The sequence below is a fragment of the Miniopterus natalensis genome, chromosome 9, assembly GCF_054644295.1.
Source record: "Miniopterus natalensis isolate mMinNat1 chromosome 9, mMinNat1.hap1, whole genome shotgun sequence".
Lineage (NCBI taxonomy): Eukaryota > Metazoa > Chordata > Mammalia > Chiroptera > Miniopteridae > Miniopterus > Miniopterus natalensis.
In genome coordinates this window covers 10030133-10054893 of record NC_142089.1, presented here as the reverse complement: position 1 = coordinate 10054893, position 24761 = coordinate 10030133, and the positions used below count along the sequence as shown (strand labels likewise).

Here is a 24761-nt window from a genome sequence, read left to right as displayed (position 1 = left end):
AACGCAGCAGGGGCATCACTGGGAGCTTGTTGGCAGTGTGGTCAGAATCTCTGGGCAGGGATGGGCCTGGGGGCAGAATCTCTGGTTTAACAAGCCCTCCTGGAGGTTCTGTCTGATCCATGCTACAGTTTGAGGAGCACTGCACAGAAAGACCGAACTCTGGGTGGGTTCGGATGGCCTGAAAGTGGGCGTTCATTTGGGAAATGGGAGGGAGCCACTTCACAGCATGGCACTCATTTATAATTCTACAACTGTGATTAAGCTTCCTGAGGGAGGGACCACCTAGATTGGCCTGCCCAGGCCCGGCCTGTTATAGGTGCTCAACAAATGCTTAATGAATGAACCAACCATGGAGTTAAGTGAATGAACATATGAACTCTGGAGCTGTGGGCCACAGGTCTTTTTAACTTTTTTTTCTTTCTAGGATCGGCACATCAGTTAACATCACCTAACGGTTGACCACTGCCAGCCCACCCCTCCCACCCACGTGGACTGTACCTCTGGGCTCGAGAGAGAGAGCAGGGCTTGGAGCCATCATGATTTCATCATTCTTGGTGCTGGCCATTGGTACCTGCCTTACCACCTCCTTAGTGCCAGGTAGGATTGAGGGGGACACAGGTGGAGGGCAGGGAAGACCCGGTGCGGGTGGGATAGGATGAGGACACTGTATGTGTTCAGGATCATAGAACCATCCAAAGTGTTGAAGAGCTGGAAACAAATGTTCAGCACTGGAAGTCCCCGCTCTGCTACTGCACATGTTTTTGCTGTCGGTCACACTTCCCCCCTTTATATTTTCCTGATCTTTAATTGGTGTTTCTTTCCCCTCATCTCTCTGATAATCTGAACTACAACTTGTTCTATAAACTCTTCCAAGTCTTGGTGCACTGTCTCCTGTTGGTTTTGTCTGCTTAACTCCTGGAGTAGAGCATTTCCTGTGGTTTGTAATTGTTGCTTGTGAACTCATCTTCCACAAGAGTTTGTTTCGTTTTTTGTTTTCTCTTGGAGACTCATATGGAAGTGTTTCTACAGTGCAGATTATATTTGACTTTTCAATAAATTCTAGGTAAGTTTTATGTGAATTTCTCAGTTTGAGGTTCTTAAGCTGTAAACTCAGACCCACCGAACCCTGGCTCAGATTTGGAACTGAGCGCACATTTCTCATGACTGACTTTCTTTCCCCATCCCTTCCATAGCTCCAAGGCCAAACATACACATTCAAACAGCTTCAACCTAGACCTGCATCTTGCCTGACACCCCAGGGTCCCTCAGCATCCACTCCTGTGTACCTCCCTGGCTTTTAATTTCTTCTTAATTTCTGGGGATAGCCCTTCCCTCTTTTCTTCCTTTTTTTAAGCTTTGTATTGTTTTTAGTTGTCTTTGTTTTTATTTTGTTTTTCAGCATTTCAGTATCTGTGATTAGAAAGGGGAGCCCTCCTTGGCTCCATCCAGTATGTGGTGGGAAGCCTGCCTCCGCCCCCGACTTGCCATCACGGAGACTTAATTTCTCCACCTGCTCAGCTGAGATAATTCCTCCTTAAGGCTATGTGGGAAGGACATGGGACAGTCATTGTGTCTGTCAGGGAGGGGGACCTTGTAGGAAGAATATATTTCAACAGATTAGAAAATTGGGGTACAGAGAGGGGCTGGCCCTCCCAGGTCACACAGTAGGTCAGTAGCAGAGCTGCTGGGTTCCTAGGTCGTCGCTCCCTCTGCAGTCCCATGATGCCTGCCACTGTGTCTCTTTGGGGACCCAAGGTCACTCTGGGACTGAGTCCTTGCTTTCTCAACACTCACAACCCACCTAGGTGAACGGTGAGCAGATGGGTGAAAAGGAAAAGAATGAAAAGTGACAGAATGAAAAATATCTTCAAATATTCAGCAATTCAGAAAAAAGTTCAGCAATCCAGCTTTTGCGATCTGTTTCATTTTAGCTACTCCGATGCGTGTGCGGAGGTAGAACACTGTGTTTTCTTTCTTTTTAAAAAAAATTTGGTATAACTTACACTAAAGTAGTTTTACATCTGTGTAACCACCACCCAGATCAAGAGCGAGCATTTCCAGCGATGGGACACCAAGGTGCTTTCTCGTGGCCCTCCCACCCCACCCCACCCCACCCCACCCCACCCCACCCCCAAGCCAAAGGCAGTAACCAGATATATTCCTGCCACCACTGATGAGTTTTGCCTCTTTTGAACTTCGCATAAACAAAATCATACAGTACATACCGTAAGCTGACAAGTACTGTTTATATAGCATTGTATTGTGAGTATTTACACGCGAAATTTACTGGCCTGAAAACAATGGCCTCCTGATAATTATCCAAAGCCGTCATGGCTTAAATCAGTCCCCTGACAGTGAAGTCAGCTCGACGTCCACTGAACCGTTCTGAGGGACAAGCCCTGGGAGGGCCCTGGTGAGGATGACAAGGGTCCCGCAGGGAGCAAACGCAGCGGGGAACTTGGCAAACGTGACAGAACCTGTGTGGCAAAGGAGCAACAGGCGCAGGGCAGCGGGGCAAGGGCGGGGGCCGGCTGTCCGTGGTCAGGATGGGTAGAAGTTCATCACCACCCAGATGGCACCCAGGACAGAGAAGCCCCGACCAAAGCCTCGGCACTGCGGTGTGCGTCGAGGAAGGCAAGCGGGAAAGCGGGACCAGCCCCGAGCCAGTGCGATCCCCGATTGAGGCCACTGGCCGGGCGCTTTCCCCGGCTTTGTCTCGTTTAACGCCAGCACTGCCTGTAGGTGGCTGTGTCCCCCATTTTCCTGGGGCAGAGACTCCAGTGGCAGGAGCCTGCCTGTAGGCACACAGCTGGACGGGAGGGCCGAGGCTCCAGCTGGGGACTCCACCAGTGGAGAGGTGGTGCTGGGGCTGCCAGGGTGAAGGTGGTGGGCTAAGGAATTGGGGGGGCATAAGGGAGACCTCTTGGGAGGGGTGTGAAGTGTGGATGGGTCCCAGGCTTGAGATGGGGAGCGGCTTCCCCCCGCCTCCTCGCCCACCTAGGCAGGGGCGCAGCCCCACAGATGTGTGGGTTTCCTGTTTTTCTGCTTCAGCTCTAATCGCCGCACCTCTGGAGGAAGTAACGGGCGCTGCCCCCAGGCTGCTGTGTGTGAAGCTCCTGGCACCTGCCTGGAAGCCGCGCTTGTGGGACAGGAGAGCCGCGCTTCACCCACAGCTGTCCTGAAGGGCAGCCGGCCGGTGCTGGGCCCGGGGGGAGGACCGTGCCCTCAGCCACCGACACGCACGGCCTCGGGCGACGCCTCCCACCCTTCCTGGCCAGCCTTCCCTTCTATGCAATGGGGGCCACTGGAAGAGAGAGTCCCCAAGGAGCTCCCCTCTCCAGGCTTCTGTGCCCTGATGCGCAGGTTAATGGGGCCCAAGCACAGAGGAGACCCCAGGGGACAGGAAGCCCTGGCCTCCATGTAGAAAATCAAGGGAGTCCAGGTTTGGCAATGCAATTATTAGGGGGCGGGGTGGGCTTCTAATTTCTCCTGTGGGGCAGGTGTGTCACTGCCTTATCTAATCCAGTCCTCATGAGACCCCGAGAGGAAGGTCCAAACAACCTCATTTGCAGAGGAGGAAACAGAGGCTCAGGGAGGTGACCCTTCTACACAGCTGGCACTTGGCACAGTGGGGAAGCAGGTCATTGAGGTTCGTCGGGCACTACAGTTGTGCTCACTATTGGACACTACAGCTGGAGGACTCACTACTGGACACACACAGGCGAGGGAGAGGGAGAGGAAGAGAAGAGAGCATTCCTGCCTCCATTTTATCTCAAGATTAGGGATTCAGAACATGCTAATTTATCCTAACAGGACTGAGATTGTGTGTATCTATTTCAATTAGGTACATTAAACAAAAGGGGAGTCTTTAAACAAAGGACAAGTCTCACTTTCCAGCGCTGTTGTTAATGTCGTCGCTAAGTCAGGTACCTGCAGAGCCCACTTTAATCAGTAAGCCAAGCAGAGTTTATAATTGATGGCTGGAGATGTTTGGGGACTCTGGCAGTTGGAAGTAGTTTGTTCTTTTGAATAGCTTAAACATTAACTTCCTAATCGCACTAGCACAATTCATTTGCTGCCTTAGCAGAATGTCGCTCTACTGGGTGGAAGGAAAGAGCCAGGGCTTTGGAGTGAAACCCAGATCTGCTGGTGTCTGCCAGTGCTGTGTGGCCTTGGGCCAGTTGCTTCGTGTCTCTGAGCCTTGGTTTCTTCATTCTGAGATATGGGGAAAAGATCCAGGGTCCACAAGCTTACTTGGAAGATTGGACTGGAATAGGTTTACAAACCACACGATGACTATCAGATGAGCAACTACTGCTGCCTCCCCAGGTCCTGGCACCCTGCCCTCAGGCAGGAGAGGTTGGGGTATCTGTAAGTCTGGGGATGAGAAGCTACCCCCACCCCCTGCCAAATAACTCTGCCTCACTGTCTGTACAGAGAAAGAGAAAGATCCCAAGTACTGGAGAGATCAAGCTCAGCAGACCCTGAAAAATGCCCTGAGCCTTCAGAATCTCAACACCAACGTGGCTAAGAACACCATCATGTTCCTGGGAGACGGTGAGGCCTGGAGGCCGAGGGGGGCTGGATGGGGCACTTAGGTAGGGGCCACAGAGCCAGGCAGAGGTGAAGGGGGCTGTGTGGAAGAGGCTGGAGCCCTGGGAGCATGTTTAAGAGGATGGGGGCCAGGCTGTGGACCCATGAGGTCTGCTGTGCCAGGCGGTCCCCTGCGGGTCTGGGGAGGGAAGGACTGCCCAGTCACATTTACAGAGCCATACTCTGGTGCCCACTGCCCAGCCTGACTTAGCACCAAACTTGAGAGCTGTGGGTGCCTGAGAAGGCTGAGGCCCCCTTCTCCCCTCCATAGGGATGGGCGTCTCCACGGTGACAGCCGCCCGCATCCTCAAGGGTCAGCTGCACCACAGCCCCGGGGAGGAGACCAGGCTGGAGATGGACAAGTTCCCGCACGTGGCCCTCTCCAAGGTGAGCTCCAGCCCCGAGCCCGCTGAGCCCAAGCCTCCCGCCTCTCAGCTCGCAGCATGCAGGGAAGGGCCCTGGCAAAGCGGTTGGCCCTCTTGGGGTCTCCAAGGCCTCGCTGTGACATGAGAACAGCAGCCGCTGCTTCCCAAGACTTTATTTTGAGGGGTTTTGCTCATTGATGTTTAAAAATCTATGGAAGAAGAATATACACAGAGAAAAGCGCACAGAGCACAGATGGAATTTTCGCAGCCCGCAGGTGGTACAGCCAGCATCCGGGTGCAGAAGCTGAACTGACAACAGCTGCAGGTGCCCCGAGCCCCGGTCGCTTCTCTAGCCCCTGCCCACCCGCCCACAGATTAGCTGTTCTGCTTTTGTACTTGGTATAAAGGGAATCATGCAGAATATTCTCTTCCACGTGGTTCTTTACATTCATCTCTCCAAAGGTGGCTCGGGAAGTTCATTAGATTGCTGAGGTCGAGTGGTAGCTACTGTTACTGGTGTCGTCGGTGGTGGTGGTGGTTTCTGTAATAAAGATCCTGGACACTCTCGGGGAACAGCAGAGGCTGACTGCAATGTTTTTTGCTCCTTCAAGAAGCTCTCAGGCTGGTGGGGAAGGGACAGTTTCAGGGTCTCTACTAGAGGTCTGAAGGGGGGGAGGGCCTCTTTCCCATCTCCCCATTCTCTATCCTGCCCCCCCTCTCACTTTTCCACTCCTTTCCCCAGACCCCCCCCCTTTCTTCAGGAACCTCCCCCTCTCTCCCTTCTCCAGGACTCACCTTCCCCCCCTTGCTGGCTCCTACAGCCCCAGACCCAGAGAGAGGCCCTAGCTGGCCCGGCCCCGACGCCTCTGCCAAACGTTTCCATGTGTTGGAGAGCTGCCTTCCTGCCTGTTCCTGCTGCCCTGGCTGCCAGGGCAGAGGGCGTGGGGGCAGGAAGCAGGCAGCTGGGTGATCCTGTGGCTCTGGGGGGGCCTCAGTGGGCAGCGGGGCTCAGCCAAGGCTGTGGGAGGCTTCTCTGTCTTCCTCATGCCCAGGCCCCGTGGTGTTGGAGGGGGACGGTGGGCAGCAGAGTGGGCCAGGGCCTGGCCATCCCCAACCCTCCTTCCCCTCCTGCAGACATACAATACCAACGCCCAGGTCCCCGACAGCGCGGGTACCGCCACCGCCTACTTGTGTGGGGTGAAGGCCAATGAGGGCACCGTGGGGGTGAGCGCAGCCACCCAGCGCTCCCACTGCAACACCACTCAGGGGAATGAGGTCACCTCCATCCTGCGCTGGGCCAAGGACGCTGGTGAGTGGGGGTAGTGGTAGGGAATGGTCCAGGCTCTGTGACCTGTCTGGGCCTCAGTCTTCCCAACTGTACAATGGGGAGAGGGTAGAAAAAAGATGCTCTCCAGTGCTCTTCCAGCTCTGCTTCTGAAAGTCTGAAATATTCATGGGATCCTGTCCAGGACAGGAAGGCTGGTGGTTTAGGAACCCACTCCAGTGTGGGTCTGGTCCTGGAGCATTTCCCTGAGTCTTTTCATTTCACTATAAAATGGGCATGAAAACAGTCCCCTCATAGGCTTGCTATGAGGAAGACAAGGGGCCCAGCCCAGTGCCAGCCCTGGGGGGGTTCAGTAAACGTCTCCTCCTTCCTTCCTCCTGGAAGCAGGCCGCCCTGGCCCATGTCCCCAGGAGCTTTAGAGTCAGGGCAGGAGGCCAGCTGACACAGGTGACAGCACCACCTGAGAGCCCTTAGGAGGGGCCCCTGTGTTCCTGGAGGAGTGGGGCTGTGCAGGGTCCCCAGTGGAAGGGAGGACTCCAGCCCAGGTGCTCACAGCTCAAGGGTCCTACAGGAGGCAGGGTGTCTGAGCTTCCAGGGTATTTGGAAGCCACCATCCCCCCTTAAATACTGGTGGGGAGACTGAGGCCCAGACAGTCATGCAACGAACGGGAGGCCAGTCTTTAGCTAGGAGGGAGAGGCAGCTTGGACGCCGCTGTCTCCAGGTGAAGCCAACCCCTCCTCTCCCACACCCCAGGGAAATCTGTGGGCATCGTGACCACCACTCGAGTGAACCACGCCACCCCCAGCGCCGCCTACGCCCACTCCGCCGACCGGGACTGGTATTCAGACAACGAGATGCCCCCGGAGGCCCTGAGCCAGGGCTGCAAGGACATTGCCTACCAGCTCATGCACAACATCAGGGACATCGAGGCGAGTTCAGGGGGTGCAGCCAGTGCAGGGACCCCCGGGCTGTGAGGCAGGCCTCAGGGGGGCCTGAGGCTCAGGTGCAGGCTGGCAGGGGAGCAGCAGCTTGGCCTGGCTCCCCACACACCTGGGAGGGCTCCCAGCCCATTAGGGGATTTGTGGTCGGGGCAGGGAGGCTCTGTAGGATTTCTCCGCGGCGGGCTGAGGGATAAACCCTGATGTGGCCGCTACCACACCTCGAGAACCAGGCGCCCAGGGATTATTTTGTAAATTGGAGCCTGGCGCTGCACCCCGACAACACCGGGAGGTGGGTGGCAGAGTGGCCCTCTGAGGGGAGTGCCTGCCCTGTGCGTTCCCCCTTGCACAAACAGGTATGTGTCCCCCTTACTCACCCAGCCTGGAGGGAAGGTGGGTGGACGGCGGTTAGTGCATGTTCTCGATTTTCAACTTCTTGGGTTCAAATCTTTGCCCTGCTTGCTAGCTGTGTGACCTTGGGCCAGTTCCTCACCCGCTTTGAGCCTTCCCTTTCCCAGCCCCGGTGTGAAACGTACCCGTCTCAGTGAACCCACCGCAGGATCTAAACACAATAATCCCCGTGGGGTTTAGCGCAGGGCCTGACACCTCGTGAGCGAGAAAGTGGTAGCATTTATGCGTGAGCCACTTGTCCTTGCCCCGAAACACAAGCTGTAACACACCGAGCAGGTTCGTGTATGTGAGTGAGCACATGCCACCCAGACACGTCCACCTGATGTCCGGAGAGGTCCCCACGCTCTCTCCTCTGGCTTGTTCCTTTCTTAGGCTCTTGTTAGCTACTCTGGGGATCGAGCGGAGGCGGCAAGGGGACTTTGGCCCCCTGAGCCTAGAATGGGTTCAGTGAGGCTCGGAGGAAGCCCCGGGTCCCGCCTCCCCCTTACCTCTGTGTCTGTACTAGACAAACTCACTGGCTCCAGACGCACCCTCTGCCCCCCATGCAACCTCCCCAGTTTCTAAATGCCCCGGGCCCTGTACCGACCCAGGCCTTCCCTTTCCCTAGCAGTGAATTAACACCCGTTTTAGGACAGACCATCCTGTTGACCCTTTTAGTGAGCGTATATCCCAAGCAAAGCCACTGTCTGGGCTGCCTCGACCTGACTCGTGTCCTGGGACAGGTCACTTCTCCCCAAGCCTCAGTTTCCCCACCTGTACAACAAGAACAGAGAGCCCCGCTTGCCCCCTCCTAGGGCCGCTGGAGGACGAGATGAGGTCATGGATGTGAGAACATTTGTTGTACAAGCACAGGGTATAATTACGGGGCTGCACTTCAGAGAGATTTGGCAAGGACAGCCTGAGAGGGGGACAGGAGCTTAAGGGAAGATTTATCCGGTGGGGGTGAGGGGTGGACTGGGGGGTCCTCAGGAGCCACTGGGGGGGGAGCGAGGGCGAGGGTGAGGAAGGGGGTCCCCGGTGAGTAGTGCCCCCCTCCTCGCCTCTCTCCTCACCCTTTTCTCTCCCATGGGCCCTGCATCACCACCACCCTGAAGCCCCCAGCCCCCAAGCTGTACATGAAACAAAAATCCTGGTGTCCGCCCTGAAAATAAATATCTTTTGCTAAAAAAACAACACCAAAAAAAAAAAGAAAGAAAGAAAGACACAAACCCAAACCCCAAAGCCAAACAGCAAGTCTGTTATTTGGGAGTTTAATGAGCCCGTGTGAAGTCTCTGCTGGGGCTGGAAATGAGGAGGCTCCCGGCAGCAAGATTGGGGGCTTCATTTCCACTCGGAAAATGCCAAGGGGCCGGGTTCTGTGGGAACAGTGTGGGGGGGCAAGGGGTCAGTGACCCGAGGCCCCTTCTCCTCCCTTCACAGCCTGCCCCGCCCGCAGAGATGCCAGCCAGAGCTGGCAGTGAGGAACCTGCCCCTGGGGAAACTGATCTCTAATGCCCCGTGCAGTCAAAACACCCTCCACAGAGGCCACCCCTGGGTGCCGGGAACACTGCGTTACTGCATGTCCTCCTGTGACAGTCCCGTGGCTGTGACAGTCCTGGGGGTGGGTATTGTTTCCATTTTATAGGTAAGGAAACTGAGGCTCAGAGAGAAGTAACAGGCCTTTGGTCAAGAAGGGACAGAATCAGGATTCAAAGCCATGTCCCCACCAGCTCCCCATGATCCAGGCTGGTCCTGGGGCGCCCTCCCCACCTGACCACCTGCCTAAACTCCCCGCACAGCCTGGGACCCAGGAGGAAAATGGCGCGGAAGGTAGAGAGTGGGCCGTGAGGTGCCAGGCCGGGGACCGAGGCTCCCCAGAGCTGGGCTCTGCTCTCCCCAGGTGTCAGCCAGGGGCGGCGGCCCGGGCTGACGCCTGTGGTGACAGGAGGACACCGGTGTGGTGGTAACTGTGGGCGGCAGCTGTTATGCTCTTGGCCCCAGTTTTAAAAATAGTCAGGACTTCAAACATGGACTCCCAAGGAAAACAAACAGTCCCGCGTCCCTCCGCCCGCGCAGGCAGCTCGGTGGGTAAAATTAGCCTGGCGGCGACTACACAGGCCGGGCCCTGGCCCGCTGCTCGCCCAGGCTCCCGGCTGGGCTGCCCCGAGACCTCCCTGGCCCGCGGGCACCCTGCCGCCCCTGTGGGGACAGGCCGCCCTTGGAGGCTCCCCCACGGGCTCTGCGACACAGCCGGGCCCCGGGGCCAGGCTCGGAAGGAGCCCCGGGTTCCAGCCTGGCTCTGCCCCTGCTGGCTGTGTGGCCTTGGGGGGAAGAAACCAGATTTCAGCAGCTTTGTCTGTGTTTGGAAAGCGCGTACAGGGCACGGGTTCCCTTGCGGCCTCGGGTCGAGCAGGAGGGCACCCCGTCCGAGGGGCTCAGGCCGACACGCGGGGGGCGCTCTCTAGAGGCCTTGTTTTCACACAGGTGCGAGTCCTGTGTCGGGCTTCTGGAAGGCCAGGCGAGGGGGTTATTGGCAGCTCTGGTATTTCACCCAGGAGCCCAGGCCACACACAGTCCCAGGGGGCCCATGGTGTCCTCCCCAAGCTGGAAAAGCGAGGCTCGGGGAGAGTAGCACAGCCTGAACCCAGGGCTCTCCAGGCCGGAGACGCGTCCCCACTGTCCCCACTGGGGCTGCTGGATGGCTTGGAACCCCAGTGTACTGATGGCTCCTGTCCCCTTCAGGTGATCATGGGGGGTGGCCGGAAGTACATGTTCCCCAAGAACAGAACCGACGTGGAGTACGAGCTAGACGAGAAGGCCAGGGGCACGAGGCTGGACGGCCTGAACCTCGTCGACATCTGGAAGAGCTTCAAGCCGAGGCATAAGGTAGCCGTTTGGGGACCCGATGGCTGCGGGTGGGCTGCGGTGCTTGAGCCCTTTCCAAATCAGTTTTCTCCTCTAAAATGTAGCCATAATTCATACCTCAACGGATTCAAAATTGATTACATAGTAGGTAATCAATCGATTCCTTCCTTTAGGGGAGGGCAATGGAAAAGCTAGGCAGTGAGGAGGAGGGTGGGCCAGGGGATAGCCTGCATGGACATTCAGTCCCCCTGAGCCCTACTGTGTGCAGGGCCCCTGGCTAGCATGAGGTCCAAATGATAAATCGGATGGTCAAGGAAATGTGGGACGCTGTGTGCTTAGATGGTGGGATGCCCAGGACCTGCTGGAGCCCAGAGAGGAGACCACAGGGAGGTCCTGAGAAGGCCTGAGGAGCGGGAGGAAGTGGGCAGGAGGCAGTGCTGGGAGGTCCTGCAGGCAGAGGTGGCAGGGAGTGAGGTCGAGCCCTTCACAGGGAGTTGGCTTTGGCCAGAGCGAGGGCACGTGCTGGGGAAGGCAGGCTGGAACGTGGGAAGGGCCGAGCTCTGGCTCCCCCAGCGGCTCTGGCCTTCTTACTGTTTAATCTGTGCTGTGGGCCGCTGGGCCCGGGGCAGCTGGGGTCTGGATGACTGTGGTCAGGGCTGAAGACAGTGGGGAGCAGCCTGGCAGCCACTTTGATGTCACTCTGGGGTTGGGTTTCTGAGGGTTCCAGGACTCGCCCCAGGGGAGGCCTTGTGGGATGGGGCTGGGCCAAGGGTGAGGTGGGGGCAGGGGCTGGGCCGGGGAATGGCCCCCACGGGGTTGGTGGGGGTGGGACTGAGCTGCTCTGAACCTTTTCCATTCCTTCTGAGTCAGCTCAAGCTGGGCCAGAGCCGCTTCCGCCCTGGCCAGAAAGACAGTAGCCCTCCCAGCCTCAGTTTCTCTACCTGGAATGTAGAACCAGAACTTAATCCCTCTTACATAGGCCGGGTGCTTACCTGGGAGCTCAGTCTAGACCCCAGGGGGGAGGGAGGGAGTCCACAGCACTGGACTGGGCAGATATCACTGTGGGCTCCCAGATAGGCCATACACTCCTTGCAAACCATGCCTTAAGAGTAGGTTCTAGAGTGTCTCACCTTTACCACCAAGTAGCTATGTCATCTGTGTGTCTCAGTTTCCTCATCTGTAAAATGGGAATAATAATCCCAACTTCATAGGGCTGATGTGGAGATTAAATGAGATAACATACCTCAGGGAAGCAGAGGAGGGGATGGGAGTAAGGGAACAGAGCCCCACATTCTTAGCCATAATAACTTCCTTCCCATAATAACCCCTGAGGTTTGAAAACCACTAATCCTAATCCCATTGCCTAGAGAAGGCAAGGGACTCTCTCAACAACACACAGCTGATTCCTGGCAGTGCTAGGAGCCTGAGTCCAGGCCCCGAATGGTGCCATCTCCAGGTCAGCCAACCAGCCTCTTCCCGTGGCTTCTGTGACCTAGAGAAGCAGCACTTCCCTTATTGCCCCCTTATAGGGGGTCCCCAGTGCAGAGCTAGGGCTTTGCTTCCTCCCTGGCTCTCCATGGCCCAAGGAACACAGCTCATACCTCTCAGTGGACACTCAAAGCCCCCTGTGACCTGTGCCTCCCTCTTCTTTGCCCCATGTTCCTCTACTTGGAACTTAACTCCCTGACCCCAGGCTGATCAATTACTACTTGTCCTCCAGGGCCTCATTAGGACATCACCTCCACCAGGGAGCCCTCCCTGATCCTGCCTTTGGGCTCACAGTGCCCCCTGGTCTCAGAATTCTTCTCCCCCTGCATTAGAATTGCCTATTTATTTGTCATTTCTTGAGGTCAGGGATGGTAGGTCCTCGGGGAGGGATTGTTCAAGAACTGAAGGAAATAAATACATGCCCAAACTCTTGGACCAGCTGGAGTCAGTCCTTCCAACTCCCTGGCCCAGCACAACTGACACAGGCCATTCCTCCTAGCACTCTCACTATGTCTGGAACCGCACCGAACTCCTGGCCCTCAACCCCAACACCGTGGACTACCTCTTAGGTAAGGGGGTTCGGGTTGGAGTGGTGGATACCTGGCTGGGTGCCCTAGGGTATGACCCAGCACCTGGGGGCGAGGCCCCAGCCTGCTCCCCTACTTAGGGACCTTTGCTCTCAGGCTCCAGGACCTGGGAGGGGTGAAGAAGGGGTTCTGGTTCATAGAATTTCAGCCCCAAATCTGCTGGCTGTGCAAGGTGAATAGCACATTGAGTACAGGGAAACTGAAGGTCAGAGAAGGAAAGCGACCTGTGTGGCCCAGGTAAGTCTGAACCCTGGCTAGAGCTGAGACAAGTCCCAGTCTGTGGAGCAGAGGCCTGGAGCCAGCCTCACTGTGTGGCCAGGGCGGAAGCCAGCCTGGGTGTCTTGGGGGGGTGCTCCCTCCTCTCCAGGGAGTAAGGAGCAGTGGTGGGGCTCAGGGGCAGCGCTGGGCTACGTGGGATGAGACCTGAGCACCACCATGCAGACATCTGGGTCCGTTTTCCCACCCGGCTATGTGCCCAGCAAGTGGTGGCAGAATCTCCTGCAAACCTTTCCCAAGGAGCTTAGCTCCCAGGTCCTGGGTGTGTCATTGGTGATTATGGGCTCAGAGCTGGGTACCTGGAGGATCCCCCAGATACACATAGCCCTCTGCTTGCCTGGGTCACATGGCACAGACTCTGTCCCACACACAGGCTATGTGGAGCTGTGCATGCACTCATGGAGCAAGACAGTTCCACCCATGAATCTCAGAGCCAGAGTGCTGGGTTCCAGTCCAGTTCCTACCACCTATGAGCTGTGCAACCTTGAGCAAGTGTTTTCTCTGTGCCTCAGTTTTCTCCTCTATAAAGTAGGAATAATGACTCTTCTGTAAAGTGGGGTAATGAGAGGGCCTCCCCAGGGTTGTCATGAGGATTAAGTGATCTAATGCACTGTATAGGTTATCTACTACTGTGCATCAAATTATCCCAAAACTTAATAGTTTAAAATAGGAGCAAATTTTTATTACTTACACAGTTTCTTTGGGTCAGGAACTAGGAACGGCTTGGCTGGGTCTCATAAGGTTGCAATTATCTAAAGGCTTGACTGGGGCTGGGGCTTCCAAGATGGCTCACTCGTATGGCTAACAAGTTGGCAGGATGCCTCAATTCCTTGCCCCGTGGATCTCTCCTTGGAGTTGCTTGAGTGTCCTCACAACATGGCGGCTGGCTTCTTCCAGAAACCCAAGAGCATGCAAAGCAGAAGCTGCAGTATCGAAGGCCCAGACCTGGAAGTCACACCATCATTTCTGCAGTATTCTATTGGATACACAGGCCTGCCCTAGTCACTGTGGGAGGGGACACGCTGGGGATTATTGGGTGCCATCTTGGAGGCTGGCACCTATGTGTTTCCAAAGCTCTTAGAATGGCACGTGGCACAGAGGGAGCACTCTGTTCATTGGAACTCTTGTTTGGCTGTACACACACTCATGGAAGGGCAAGGTGTTCTGCAAGGATATCCAGAATTGAAAACACCAACCTGATCCATGTTGACTCTTGTAACATGGGGAAGGAATGGATCATTCCTTATTTCATAGTGAGAAAACTGAGCTCAGTAACCCCAAACCCGTTGTTTCACTGCACAGGTAACTGTGCACTTCAAACCTGACCAATAAGTGACATGTAAACACTGTAAACACACAGCCATGCTGCCCTGTCGAGTCCAGGGCACAGTCCTCTGCCTCAGGGACACGGTGCTGTGTGTGGGGCCCTTCAGGCTGTGGGGTAGGCTGATGAACTTGAATCCTAGATCTTCCGCTCAGCAGCTGAAAATAGCAAGTGACTGACCCCCTGAGCCTCAGTCTCCTCCTCTGTAAATGGACATGGTGACCCCTCTTCATGGTATGGCCATGAGGGTGACAGGAGGCAACACTCCCAAAGCACCTGGCACACCTTGGGTGCCAAGAACCATCCAGATGAGTTTCCTTTCCTCCAATTGCCCCCAAGTTGTGTGTGGGAAACCTGCGCTCCCTGAGACACCGCAGGTTCCTTGGGGATCCTCCTAGCAGGTCGTGAACTCTCACCATCTCTGTCCTCCTCAGGTCTCTTTGAGCCAGGGGACATGCAGTACGAGTTGAACAGGAACAACGTGACGGACCCGTCACTCTCCGAGATGGTGGAGATTGCCATCAAGATCCTGAGCAAGAACCCCAAAGGTTTCTTCTTGCTGGTGGAAGGTAGGGCCCCAGGCCTGACTACAGGGCCACCTGCCCGAGAGCTTCTGGATACACAGCCCTGAGGTCAGGGGATGGAGGGGTCCAGCTCTCAGAGAGAACTGTTCAGTTTGGGGATGATGGGAAATTCCTTTGGGAGGATGGGTTGTAGACTGGGGGAGAAGAGGGTAGTGCTGAAGCTCCCAGCGCAACAAACTGTTCATCACACATACATACATTAAGCCAGGCTTACTAGTCCAGGAAGGCTTCCTGAAAGAGGGGGCGAGTTTCTTTCTTCTGGGAGTTCCTCCCTGAGGCCTCGCTCTGGGGGAGGGGGGGTGCAGCCCCCTCAGCTTCACTCCTCCCAAAAGACAAATCAACAGGCCCAGTAGACATCTGCACTCTGAGCAGCTGCCTGGAGCTGCAAGGACGCAGGCCCAGGGGCCTCCTCTGCAGATGCCCGTCGGTCATGGGAGCCCTCCCAGCTGGACAGTGGACATCTGCTGTTACTAGGCACGTGTGGAGCCAAGGTCAGGTTCATGAGTCCTACCCCTGAGAGGAAAAGGCAGGCCCTGGGATATCCCAGGTCGCCCAGACTGGGAGAGCCAGACCCTCTGGGAGTCAGCAGTGCTGTGTGCAGGCATTCATGGAGCTTCCCAGGGCTGCGGTGAGGCCCTGGAGTCAGACTCTTGGGCGCTCGTCCTAATGCTGCCACCCGCCGGCTGTGGGAACCTCCACCTGTACATTTCTGTAAAACCAGGCCCCACGTAGTCCCCTCTCACAGAGGGTCATTAGCATCCATTAAGTTCAGAGACATAAAGTACTTGGAACAGGGCTGGGCAGAGGATACATCCTCAGTGTTTCCATTATGATGATGATGATATTTACATAATAGCTTAGTCAATAACAATAGGAAGTTTGAGGACATGATAAAGTTTCCGGAATCTCCCAAAGTTCTAACAGCCATTGTCTTCATGTACACACACACACACACACACACTTGCACAATACTTGCCCCACTCATCCATAGACGCTCAGGCCCCTCCGCCCTCCAGAGGCCAGTGGCCGCCAGCCCGGCTTGGCTGCTTTCTTGCCAAACCCCGGGGTTCCCATTCAGGCCCCAGCGGTCTCGGCCTGGCCCCGAACAGGCCTCTGACGCCGAGGAACCAGCCAAGAACCAGCGGCGGTGAGCAGGGGCTCCCCGGGGAGCAGTCCTCTTTGTGAGCAGGGCCAGGACGGGGCCCGCCAGGCCAGCTGCTCCCAGAGCCACAACAAAGGAAGGACCCACCCTTCCAGGCTGCCAGGCCGAGGTGGTGAGGCTCAGGCTAGCGGGCAGGGCGGAGAGCCCGGCGCCCAAGCCCAGGACCCTCAGAGTTGGGAATGTCCACCCAGGAGCATCTTCCTGTTGGAGACGGGAGGCGTTCCCTCAGGTCGCACAGCCCTTAGCTGAACCTTTAAGCCAGGCTGCGCGCCAGGCCCCCCGCGCTCACCTTGGGGAGGCATCACGGCATGCAGGCTTCCACAGGCCTTTCTGGAATTCTGCCCTGGGCCCTGCCTGTGCACCAAGGGCTTTCACCACCTTTTCAGACTGTGCTTTTCACTCCAAGGGGACCATTTAAAGTGGCTGAGGAAAAGCAGGTGATCAAAAGCAGCAAATGCTACGTTGGGCATGTGACTTCCCCGCTCTGGGCCTCCGTTGCTCTCTGCCGAGGGTTGTTAGGAAGGGGAAACAAGACATCACTTGTCATGCCTGGCCCCTAGCGGGCACTCGGGACCTTGGCTCCCTCCCTGCCTCTCCGATGTCTCAGGGTCTCCTTCAAGCAGCGTGGGCTGGTGGAAAGAGCACAAGCTTTGCAGTCAGGTGGATCTGCTTTAAATCCTGGCTGTGCGCTCTCCACGGGTGGGCCTTTGGTCCAGCAACTCACCCTCTCTGAGCTGCTGTACAGGTCGAGGGGCGGCATGAGAGCCTGGCGTGGCGCCTGGTGTGTGATAGTGCCCCATCAAAGGAAGGGGACCCATGTGGTGGGGCTGGGGGTGCAGATCTCCTTCCCCTCCCCTCACCCGAGGCCTTTGCCTTGGTGTCGCAAGGAGGCAGGATTGACCATGGGCACCACGAAGGCAAGGCCAAGCAGGCGCTGCATGAGGCAGTGGAGATGGACCAGGCAATCGGGCAGGCAGGCACCATGACCTCCCTGGAGGACACATTGACCGTCGTCACTGCTGACCACTCCCACGTCTTCACCTTTGGCGGGTACACCCCCCGTGGCAACTCTATCTTTGGTAGGTGGGCCTCCAGTGGGGTGGGCACTGGGCATTCCCAGGGTCTGCCCATCTGGGAGCAGGAGTGGGGTTGGAGAGCCAGCAAGCCCAGGGCCTGGCATGGGTGCAACTCAATGAGAATGTACTGATGGGTGGGGGGCTGCAGGGTGGAAGCACAGTGAGGTGAGTGCATGGGTCGGTGGCTGGCTACCTGGCTGATGGATGGATAGAAGAATGGGAGAGAGGGTGGGTAATGGACGGGAGGGATGTGGGCACAGGGAAAACTGATGGATGGGTGGTGAGAAGTCAGTCCATTTGGAAGGTGGCTTCCTGGAGGTGGTTCGGGGCCCTTCAAAGGGACTGTACCCCTGGTGCTCCAACCTGACCCCTGGATCCTTGCCTTCCTGTGCAGGTCTGGCCCCCATGGTGAGCGACACAGACAAGAAGCCCTTTACCGCCATCCTGTATGGCAACGGGCCTGGCTACAAGGTGGTGGGCGGTGAGCGAGAGAATGTCTCCATGGTGGACTACGGTGAGACTGCCAAGACCCAGGCCTGGGAGGGGACAGGGCACTCCTCAGGGATGGGCCTGGGATCAGAGTGTAGGCTTGAGGCCAAGGCCCAGGGTCTCGGAGCAGCCAGGACTGAGTCAGAACAGTCTCAGTTTGAACCCCCGTCTACAGCTCAGTAGCTCTGGGACCTCAGGCCCATAACTTCACCTTTCTCAGCTTCAGCTTCCTCCATGAAAGGCTCCCAAGGCCGTCTGAAGAACTAAACGGATCCGATGGCTTAGCACGGAGCCTGGCATGAATAGGTGTTTGCTATACAGTGCCATTTTTACTGGCTATCTCATATTCTAACACGTGAGCCTTCCTGGGGTGTTCATCCAATTCCATGCTGTTCATGTGTTTTGATGTCCCCAGAGGCTCCCGAGGGTTCTAATGGTACAGCCAATGGTAAGGGCCTCTCTTGGGTTGACTCTTTCCTTCCAATCCAAATAGCTCGGGTGATGCTGATTTTCCCTTCTGGGGGTTGAGTGCAGGCCTCTGTGTTAGAACAGACTCAGGCCTGAATCCTGTGGCCCATGTGAAATGCCTTCCCCGCCCTAAGCCTCAGTTTTCTTTTCTGTAAAATGGGGCATTCGAGCCAGCCTGGGAGGGGCACGGAGAAGCTGCTGCACAGCGCCAGGCCCTTGGTAGGCTCTGCAAATGTTTCTTCTGGCCCACAGCTCACAACAACTACCAGGCTCAGTCTGCTGTGCCCCTGCGCCACGAGACCCACGGCGGGGAAGACGTGGCGGTCTTCGCCAAGGGCCCCATGGCCCACCTGCTGCACGGCGTCCACGAGCAGAACTACATCCCCCACGTGATGGCCTACGCGGCCTGCATTGGTGCCAACCGCGACCACTGTGTCTCAGCCAGGTCATCAGGCAGCCCCTCCCCAGGCCCGCTGCTGCTCCTGCTGGCCCTGCTCCCCCTGGGCATCCTGTTCTGAAGGCCCAGGGCCCCGACACCCACTAGCCCATGACAGATGGCCAGCCTCCCTCTCCCAGCGCTGCACACTGCCCGCAGCCCACGCCTCAAGGGGCAGGGAGGTGGGGGCATCCACAGCCTCTGCAGCTGCCAGAAAGGGGACCCAGGAAACCAAAGTCTGCCGCCTGCCTTGCTCCCCTCTGAATCTTCCACTGGGGCCAGACCAGTTCCCAGCCTCCTGCCTCCACCCCCACCCGCTGCCCCTTTGGCCAACAGGGTAGATTTCTCTTGGGCAGGCAGAGAGCACAGACTGCAGAAATTCTCAAAGCATCTTATTTTTCTAGCAAACATACTTCTCTAGATCCGGAGGCTCTGAAGCTTCCATGGAACATTCCAGATCTGACCCACTCCCCTCTCCTTCCCTCTGGAACCTACCAGGCCCTGCCATGCTCCTGCCCCTGCCTGAAGAAGAGACTAAGTCCTTCCCCTTCCAGATGGGGGTTTGCTCACTCACTCATTCCAAGGCCCCCCAGGGCTCCCAGGAAGTCAGCTCCTGGGACTGGCTGTCCCACCCCAGGTGGCCTGGGCTGGGAAGAGCAGCCTGGCGGGACACTTCCTAGCTCCCAACACACATGCCAGCTCCTCTCTGAAGCGACTCTCCTGTTTGGAACGGCAAAAAAAAAAAATTCTCTTCTTGGTGTTGGTTAAAAGGGAACACAAAACATTTAAATAAAAATTTCCAAATATTTCTGAGGACAGAGCTGAGTCTTTGTGGTCAGGGAGGAAGAGACTGAAATATGCTCATTTCTCTGGGAAGAGCTGGACTTAGGCCCAGGCATGGGGGTGGGGTGAGGGGGAGGGGTCTTCTCCTGGCCTGGGGGCTGTAATACTCATCACCTGGGTGACTTGGAACAAATTACTTTGTGTCCCTTCGTCTCAGTTTTCTTACCTGTAAAGTGGGAAACAGCCCACACCTGGGTTGCTGTGAGGCTTAAAGAACACCTCTATGCCCGAAACCCACAGAAGGTAGCCTTCAAGGGCCCCCTGACACCCTGGCTGCATGGCGCCCACAAACAGAACCACACACCCTGGCCCATGGAGCTGCCCCTTCATTCATTCACAAATGTTGAGTGTCTGCCAGGCCCTCTGCTAGGTCTGAGGAATCTCATGGTGAACACTACCTGCCCGCCCAGGGCTTCAGCCTCGTCAGTGACTGTGACCTCTTCATTCCTGGCTGCCCAGCCCGGGTACTGGGTCCAGGATGGCACCCGACATTGGGGGTATACAGAGTTCCCTGAGTTTGTTCCCCTCGTCATTGGAATGAAAGTCCCTATGATGATAATAGCAATCAATGTTTATCATTTACCTTCCGCCAAGCTCTGCGCTTGATGCTTTACGTGGCCTCAGCTCGCTCAATCCTCTAGGAACTGGGCCCCACCATCTCCCTTTATAGACGAGGGAACCCAGGTGATGTGATTGCCCAAAGTCCTCCAAGGTGCGGAGCAGGGATCTGAACGCAGGTCTGTTTGGTTCCAAAGCTCCTGCAATTAGTGGCGCCCTTTGTTTGTAATGTGTTTCCAAGCTCCCACCAACCAGGTTCCGAGGCGGCCAATATGAATGCTCATAACACATCCCAGTTAAATATGAACCCAGAAAGATGGGAAACCGTGTGTCGGAAGTGGGGGATCCTTCAGGAATAAAAATGCAATTGAGCACATTTCCCTCTGAGCTTCCTAGCAGTCCTAGCAAAAGGAAATACAGCCAAGCTGATGCTGGGATAAAAAATGAAACTACATACCTACCTTCTTGCCAGGACAGAGATATGTCATCTTGCACTGTGCAGTGGGTGTCTTCACAGCTGCCATTATGGGCAACTAGGCCTCAGTCCCACGATGGGCCTCCAGGAGACGGTGGGAGATGCACCTCACAGGCACCCCACCACGGGGCGAGGGAGCTGGGCTACTTGTTCTCCGACTCTCATCGCTCATTGGCTAAGGGCTGCTCCCCGAAAAATTACCACCCTGGCCCTCCCAACCTGCCCCTCCCTGAGAGGGCTGAGAGAAAGCCCCAGGCATGTGCTGGAACATTAGTTGCTCAAAGAGTAAAAACAGGGCACCAACCATATCTTAAACTTTGGGGTACACTGATGGGTTAAAAAGGCTGTGAGCCAAAGAGATGAGGCTTCACATCTCTGCTCCATCGTTTTCTCGTTTCCATGAACTGGGGCAAGTTCTCGAACTTCACTGATGCTCCATTCCTACACCTGAATGCAGAGTGAGCGCTTCGGATCCCACCAGGCACAAGGGGCTCTTCCCCCTGAGCCCAGGCCATGGGCTGATACGTTGTTCAGGAACCAATGATGTGTAGGCACCCGTAGCTCCAAAGTCTTTCCCATGCCTCCCTCACCCAGTCTGGGCTCCTGCACCCTTAGGTCTCTCATCACCCATTATTGTAACTGTTGGTGGGGTCCCAGCTCCAGCCATCAGCAGCTGTGGAACTAGAAACTAAGGGTGGCAGTACCCACAGCACAAGGACTTCCATAGCCCTCAAATGCTTTCTCCAGAAGGAAGAACAGCCCTGGCCGGTGTGGCTCAGTTGGTTGGGTGTCGTCCCATTGCACTGAAAGGTTGCCAGTTGGACTTCTGGTCAGGGCACATGCCTGGGTTGCTCGATTGGTGCAGGAGGCAGCCAGTTGATGTTTCGCTCTCACATCAATGTTTTTCTCTCTCCCCCCAGAAAGTCAATTTTTAAAAAAGAAGGAAGAATCACAATGAGCTGACAGATTCTTTTCTATTCATCCAGGTAGCCCTGTCACCTGTTGAGATAAATCCATGGGGGGCGGGGGTGGAGGAGATCAACACTGAGCACACCTAGGGGCTCAGTACAAATACATTGATTGACTTTCAACAACAAAGACAAATTTTTTAAAAAGACAAATCCAGAACTTAACACAATAAGAGTTTATTTCTATCTTAAGCATCTGGTGGTTCCTTTGGCCAGGTGACCAGGACCCAGACTCTCTGCACCTTGTGGCTCTTCCCTCCTCTAAGTTCCAGATGTTTTACTGAACAAAATATCTACTAAGCTCTGTCTGACCAACACATTGGTGGAGGGGACGCAGTGGAGGAGACAGCCTTTTTAACCACTTCTTCCTGGAAGTGACACGTATCACTTCCACTTACAGTCCTTTGATGAGAACCAGTCATATGATCCCACTTACATGCAAAGGGGGCTAGGAAACGTAGTCCGGCTGAGCAGCTGCTTGCCACCGACCACTCTGCAGCAGGTTCGCAGCCTGGCCACTATCGATGCTTGGGGTCGGATACTTCTCTGCTGTGAGGACTGTCCCGGGCATTGTAGGACGTTTAGCAGTATCCCTGGCCTCTACTCACTAGATTTCTAGGGACAAAACTGTACCCCCACAACCAGTTAAGAGCCTCTGCTCTATAGTAAGGAAGAGGTGTGGGAAGCTTGGGTGGCTTATAGGCCATCATGCCTCAGCTTCGCTCATACTCAGGGCACCTTCCCACTCACGAGCTCCCCAGACGTCACGGGAATCCTCACAATGTTTTAAAACACTGGGCACATTCACATAGTATTGGATTTCTGGCTTTTTTGAGCAGTTGGAAGGTGTGGCTGGCATAGCCCACATTTCTGCAGGGCAGTGGTCAGCGGAGCTGAGAGATGGCTGCCCTTCGGGCATATGTTTTCCCGTTTGCCACATTGTGGGGAGAGATGGGCAGGAGGGCCTCGGGTGCCATTCCAAGAAGCTGGGGGTTGAAGACCTTGCGGGGCCATGGAAGGTTCCGGAGCTGGGACAGGAGCATCATTTTTGAAAGGTCCTCTTGGCACCAGTTTCAAGGACAGCTTCAAGAAGAGGAACTAGACAGAGGCTGGGAGACCAAGCAAGGAGGCTGTTCAAACAGACCAGTCATGAGAAGCTGGGGCCATGGAGACGGGGAGGGGGAACCAGCCCCAAGTATGTGCATGAGGGTCCCAGCTCCTGTTTGTCAAGAAGGAAGCTAGAGCAGCACGTGAATGGATAGATCACTGCAAACTGCTGAGATTGAGGGCAGGAGGGAGCAGGACACCTACTAGGTGCCACCCACCCCAATAAACAACTGAGATGTGACTGAGATGTTGCCATGAGGATACATTTCCACACATACCCCACACCAGCCTGTGAAGGGAACATTACCCCCATTTTACAGACGAGAAAGTTGTGGCTTGGCAGGCATAGTGACAGCTGCAAGTTGAACCCAGGTCTGCCTGACTCCCAGTCCATGTCCCCCCCACTTTGCTTCTGGGATGTTAATCTCTCCAAGAAAAACAACCCGGGCCCATCAGCCACTGAAGCCCTTCGATGGGGTAGTGAGAGCCCCAAGCCGGGTTTATAATTAGTCCTGGTGGCTTACCAGGACCTCCCACCGAGATCTAGCCAGCTGGGGGGGAGGGGGGATGGGAATTACGTTCTCAGAAGAGGATTTGGGCTCCCAAGCTCCCGTGTGGTGTGGCTTCCTACGGCCTCCTTGTGATGCTGCCTTGATCACAGCGCCAGCCCAGGCCCTCTTTTGGTTCCTCAGCCACCTCTGTCCAAACCTCAGAGCCCCGGGATGGGGGCAGGCGGGCTAGGCTCGGGCATGGGCCCCTGCAGCTTCGCCCTCCTGCCCTGGGAACCGAGGCTCGAATCATCGAGGCAATGGGAACACTAGCAGCCAGAAGGTCTAGGGGCTCCCGAGTGCCAGGCACTGTTTCTGGGGCCTCGCGGCGCCCTTAACCCTTCTAACCCTCTCCAAGGGGCCCGTGGCAAACAGGAGAGGATACGCCTGATGGGCAGCCATCTCTCGGGACCGCTGCCCTGCAGAGATGTGGGCGGGGGCTGCGCCTGTCCCCGTCTTACAGATGAAGCAGCAGGAGCAGAGAGAAACTGGGCAACTTATGTGAAATCACCCCGCTGACAAGGGAGCGAGGCAGGACTCGAGGCCAAGCGGCGCGGCTCCGCAGAGCGGGGTTTAATCCCCGCTTCGTATCCTTTGGGGTTGCCCAGGGTGCGGCGCAGAAAGGAGTCAGGAACGGGACTGCGCAAGTTCAAGGCGGCCGGGGTGGGTGTCAGTGGCGGAGACCCTGTTATCTTGGGCCTATGCCCTTGTCCTGGTGGGAATGCGCAGAGCCTCCACCTGGCTCCAGGGTCCCCGGATCAGCCTGGGCTTGCACGCTCTTAACCGGCCTCTCGCCCACTCAGGACGCCTGGTTGGGGAACAGTGGCAGCGGTGAGGCTGCGCCCTGAGGCCATTTGGCTGGGTCTGGGTGAGAGGAGCGCCCTGGGGCAGGATCTGGAGGGGTCTGAGGGGTAATCATTCCCCCCTCCCCTCCCAGAGCCCTGGGTCGGGACGGAGCAGCAGCAGGAGCGGGCGCTGTCCTGACACGCACCCTGGTGGCCTGGCTCAGTGTTGGATGGGCCCTTCCTCTGCCCGGAGCCCGCCACTCCTGAGGGCTCTCCTGGGCCACAGGCCTCCACCCACAGGCCCCAGACAAAGCTTAGGCTAGGGTGGGCTTCTGCAGGCCAGAGGAGGAAGGTAGCCCAGAGAATCAGACACCAAGTTGAAGTCACAAGGTAAAATGGGCAGAAGAGCCCAGCTTCCACCTCTGGCAAAAATTCTCACGGCCTTCTGGGTCCAGCCCGCTCAGGGTCAGCCATGTCTTGGGACTGTGGGTGCTGATGAGAAGGGAGAACTCACAGGGGCCCCTTCCCAACTGTCTTTCTACCCTCTAACAGCCCTGGAGGTAGGCACTGGATCTGGCCCCATTTACAGATAAGAAAACCAAGACAATGACCGGGGGGCTCTCCCATGGCTGGTAGTCGGGGAAGACCTGTCTGAGGAGGTGACATCTGAGTTGAGACCAGTTAGTAAGATGGTGGCCTTGCGAAGAGCTAGAGGGAAGATTGCTCCAAGCAGGAATAGAGCATGTGCACTGAGGTGGGAAGGACTTAATATGTGTGAGGGACAGAAATGAGGTAATGTGTCTGGAACTAGAGAAAGAGGGGCAGTGGGTGGGATGAGGTGGGAGGGGTGGGCATCTTCCATCGCTGGGGAAGCCCCCGGAAGGCTAGATGCAGGGAGAGCTGTGATTGGGTTTATACTTTGGAAAGATCACTCTGGATGCCATGCAGAGGGCAGACCCGCATGCCAGGAGCAGATGCTGAGGGCAGACGCCGGAGGCCTTTCTGTTGCCCGGGTTGGAGGTGGTGGTGGCTTGGACCAGCTCAGGGCACTGGTGGCGGGAAAGAGCTGGATCCCAGACATGCTTGGGAGTTGAAGCCAGCAGGGCTTGCTGATGGGCTGAATGTGGGGAGCGGAGGAAAGAGCGAATCA

The 24761-nt window shown here is 56.3% G+C and overlaps 1 protein-coding gene across 1 annotated transcript; it reads left to right on the top strand.

Annotated features, from left to right (window-relative positions):
• The first annotated feature begins 506 nt into the window (after nt 1–506).
• On the top strand, nt 507–19131 carry ALPL (alkaline phosphatase, biomineralization associated). The gene is made up of 11 exons (XM_016214561.2): nt 507–597; nt 4438–4557; nt 4865–4980; nt 6093–6267; nt 6998–7173; nt 10315–10458; nt 12425–12494; nt 14547–14681; nt 16746–16937; nt 17329–17448; nt 18144–19131. The coding sequence occupies exons 1-11, from the start codon at nt 537–539 to the stop codon at nt 18407–18409; spliced, it is 1575 nt and encodes a 524-aa protein (XP_016070047.1). The 5' UTR covers nt 507–536; the 3' UTR covers nt 18410–19131.
• Nucleotides 19132–24761: the final 5630 nt, after the last annotated feature.

Excerpts from the sequence above, each read along its gene's own strand:
- ALPL (XM_016214561.2), top strand. The coding sequence starts at position 537 with ATGATTTCATCATTCTTGGTGCTGGCCATTGGTACCTGCCTTACCACC. Across the intron at positions 6,268-6,997 it reads GCGCTGGGCCAAGGACGCTG|GGAAATCTGTGGGCATCGTG; the intron begins GTGAGTGGGGGT and ends CCCACACCCCAG. Across the intron at positions 14,682-16,745 it reads TTTCTTCTTGCTGGTGGAAG|GAGGCAGGATTGACCATGGG; the intron begins GTAGGGCCCCAG and ends TGGTGTCGCAAG.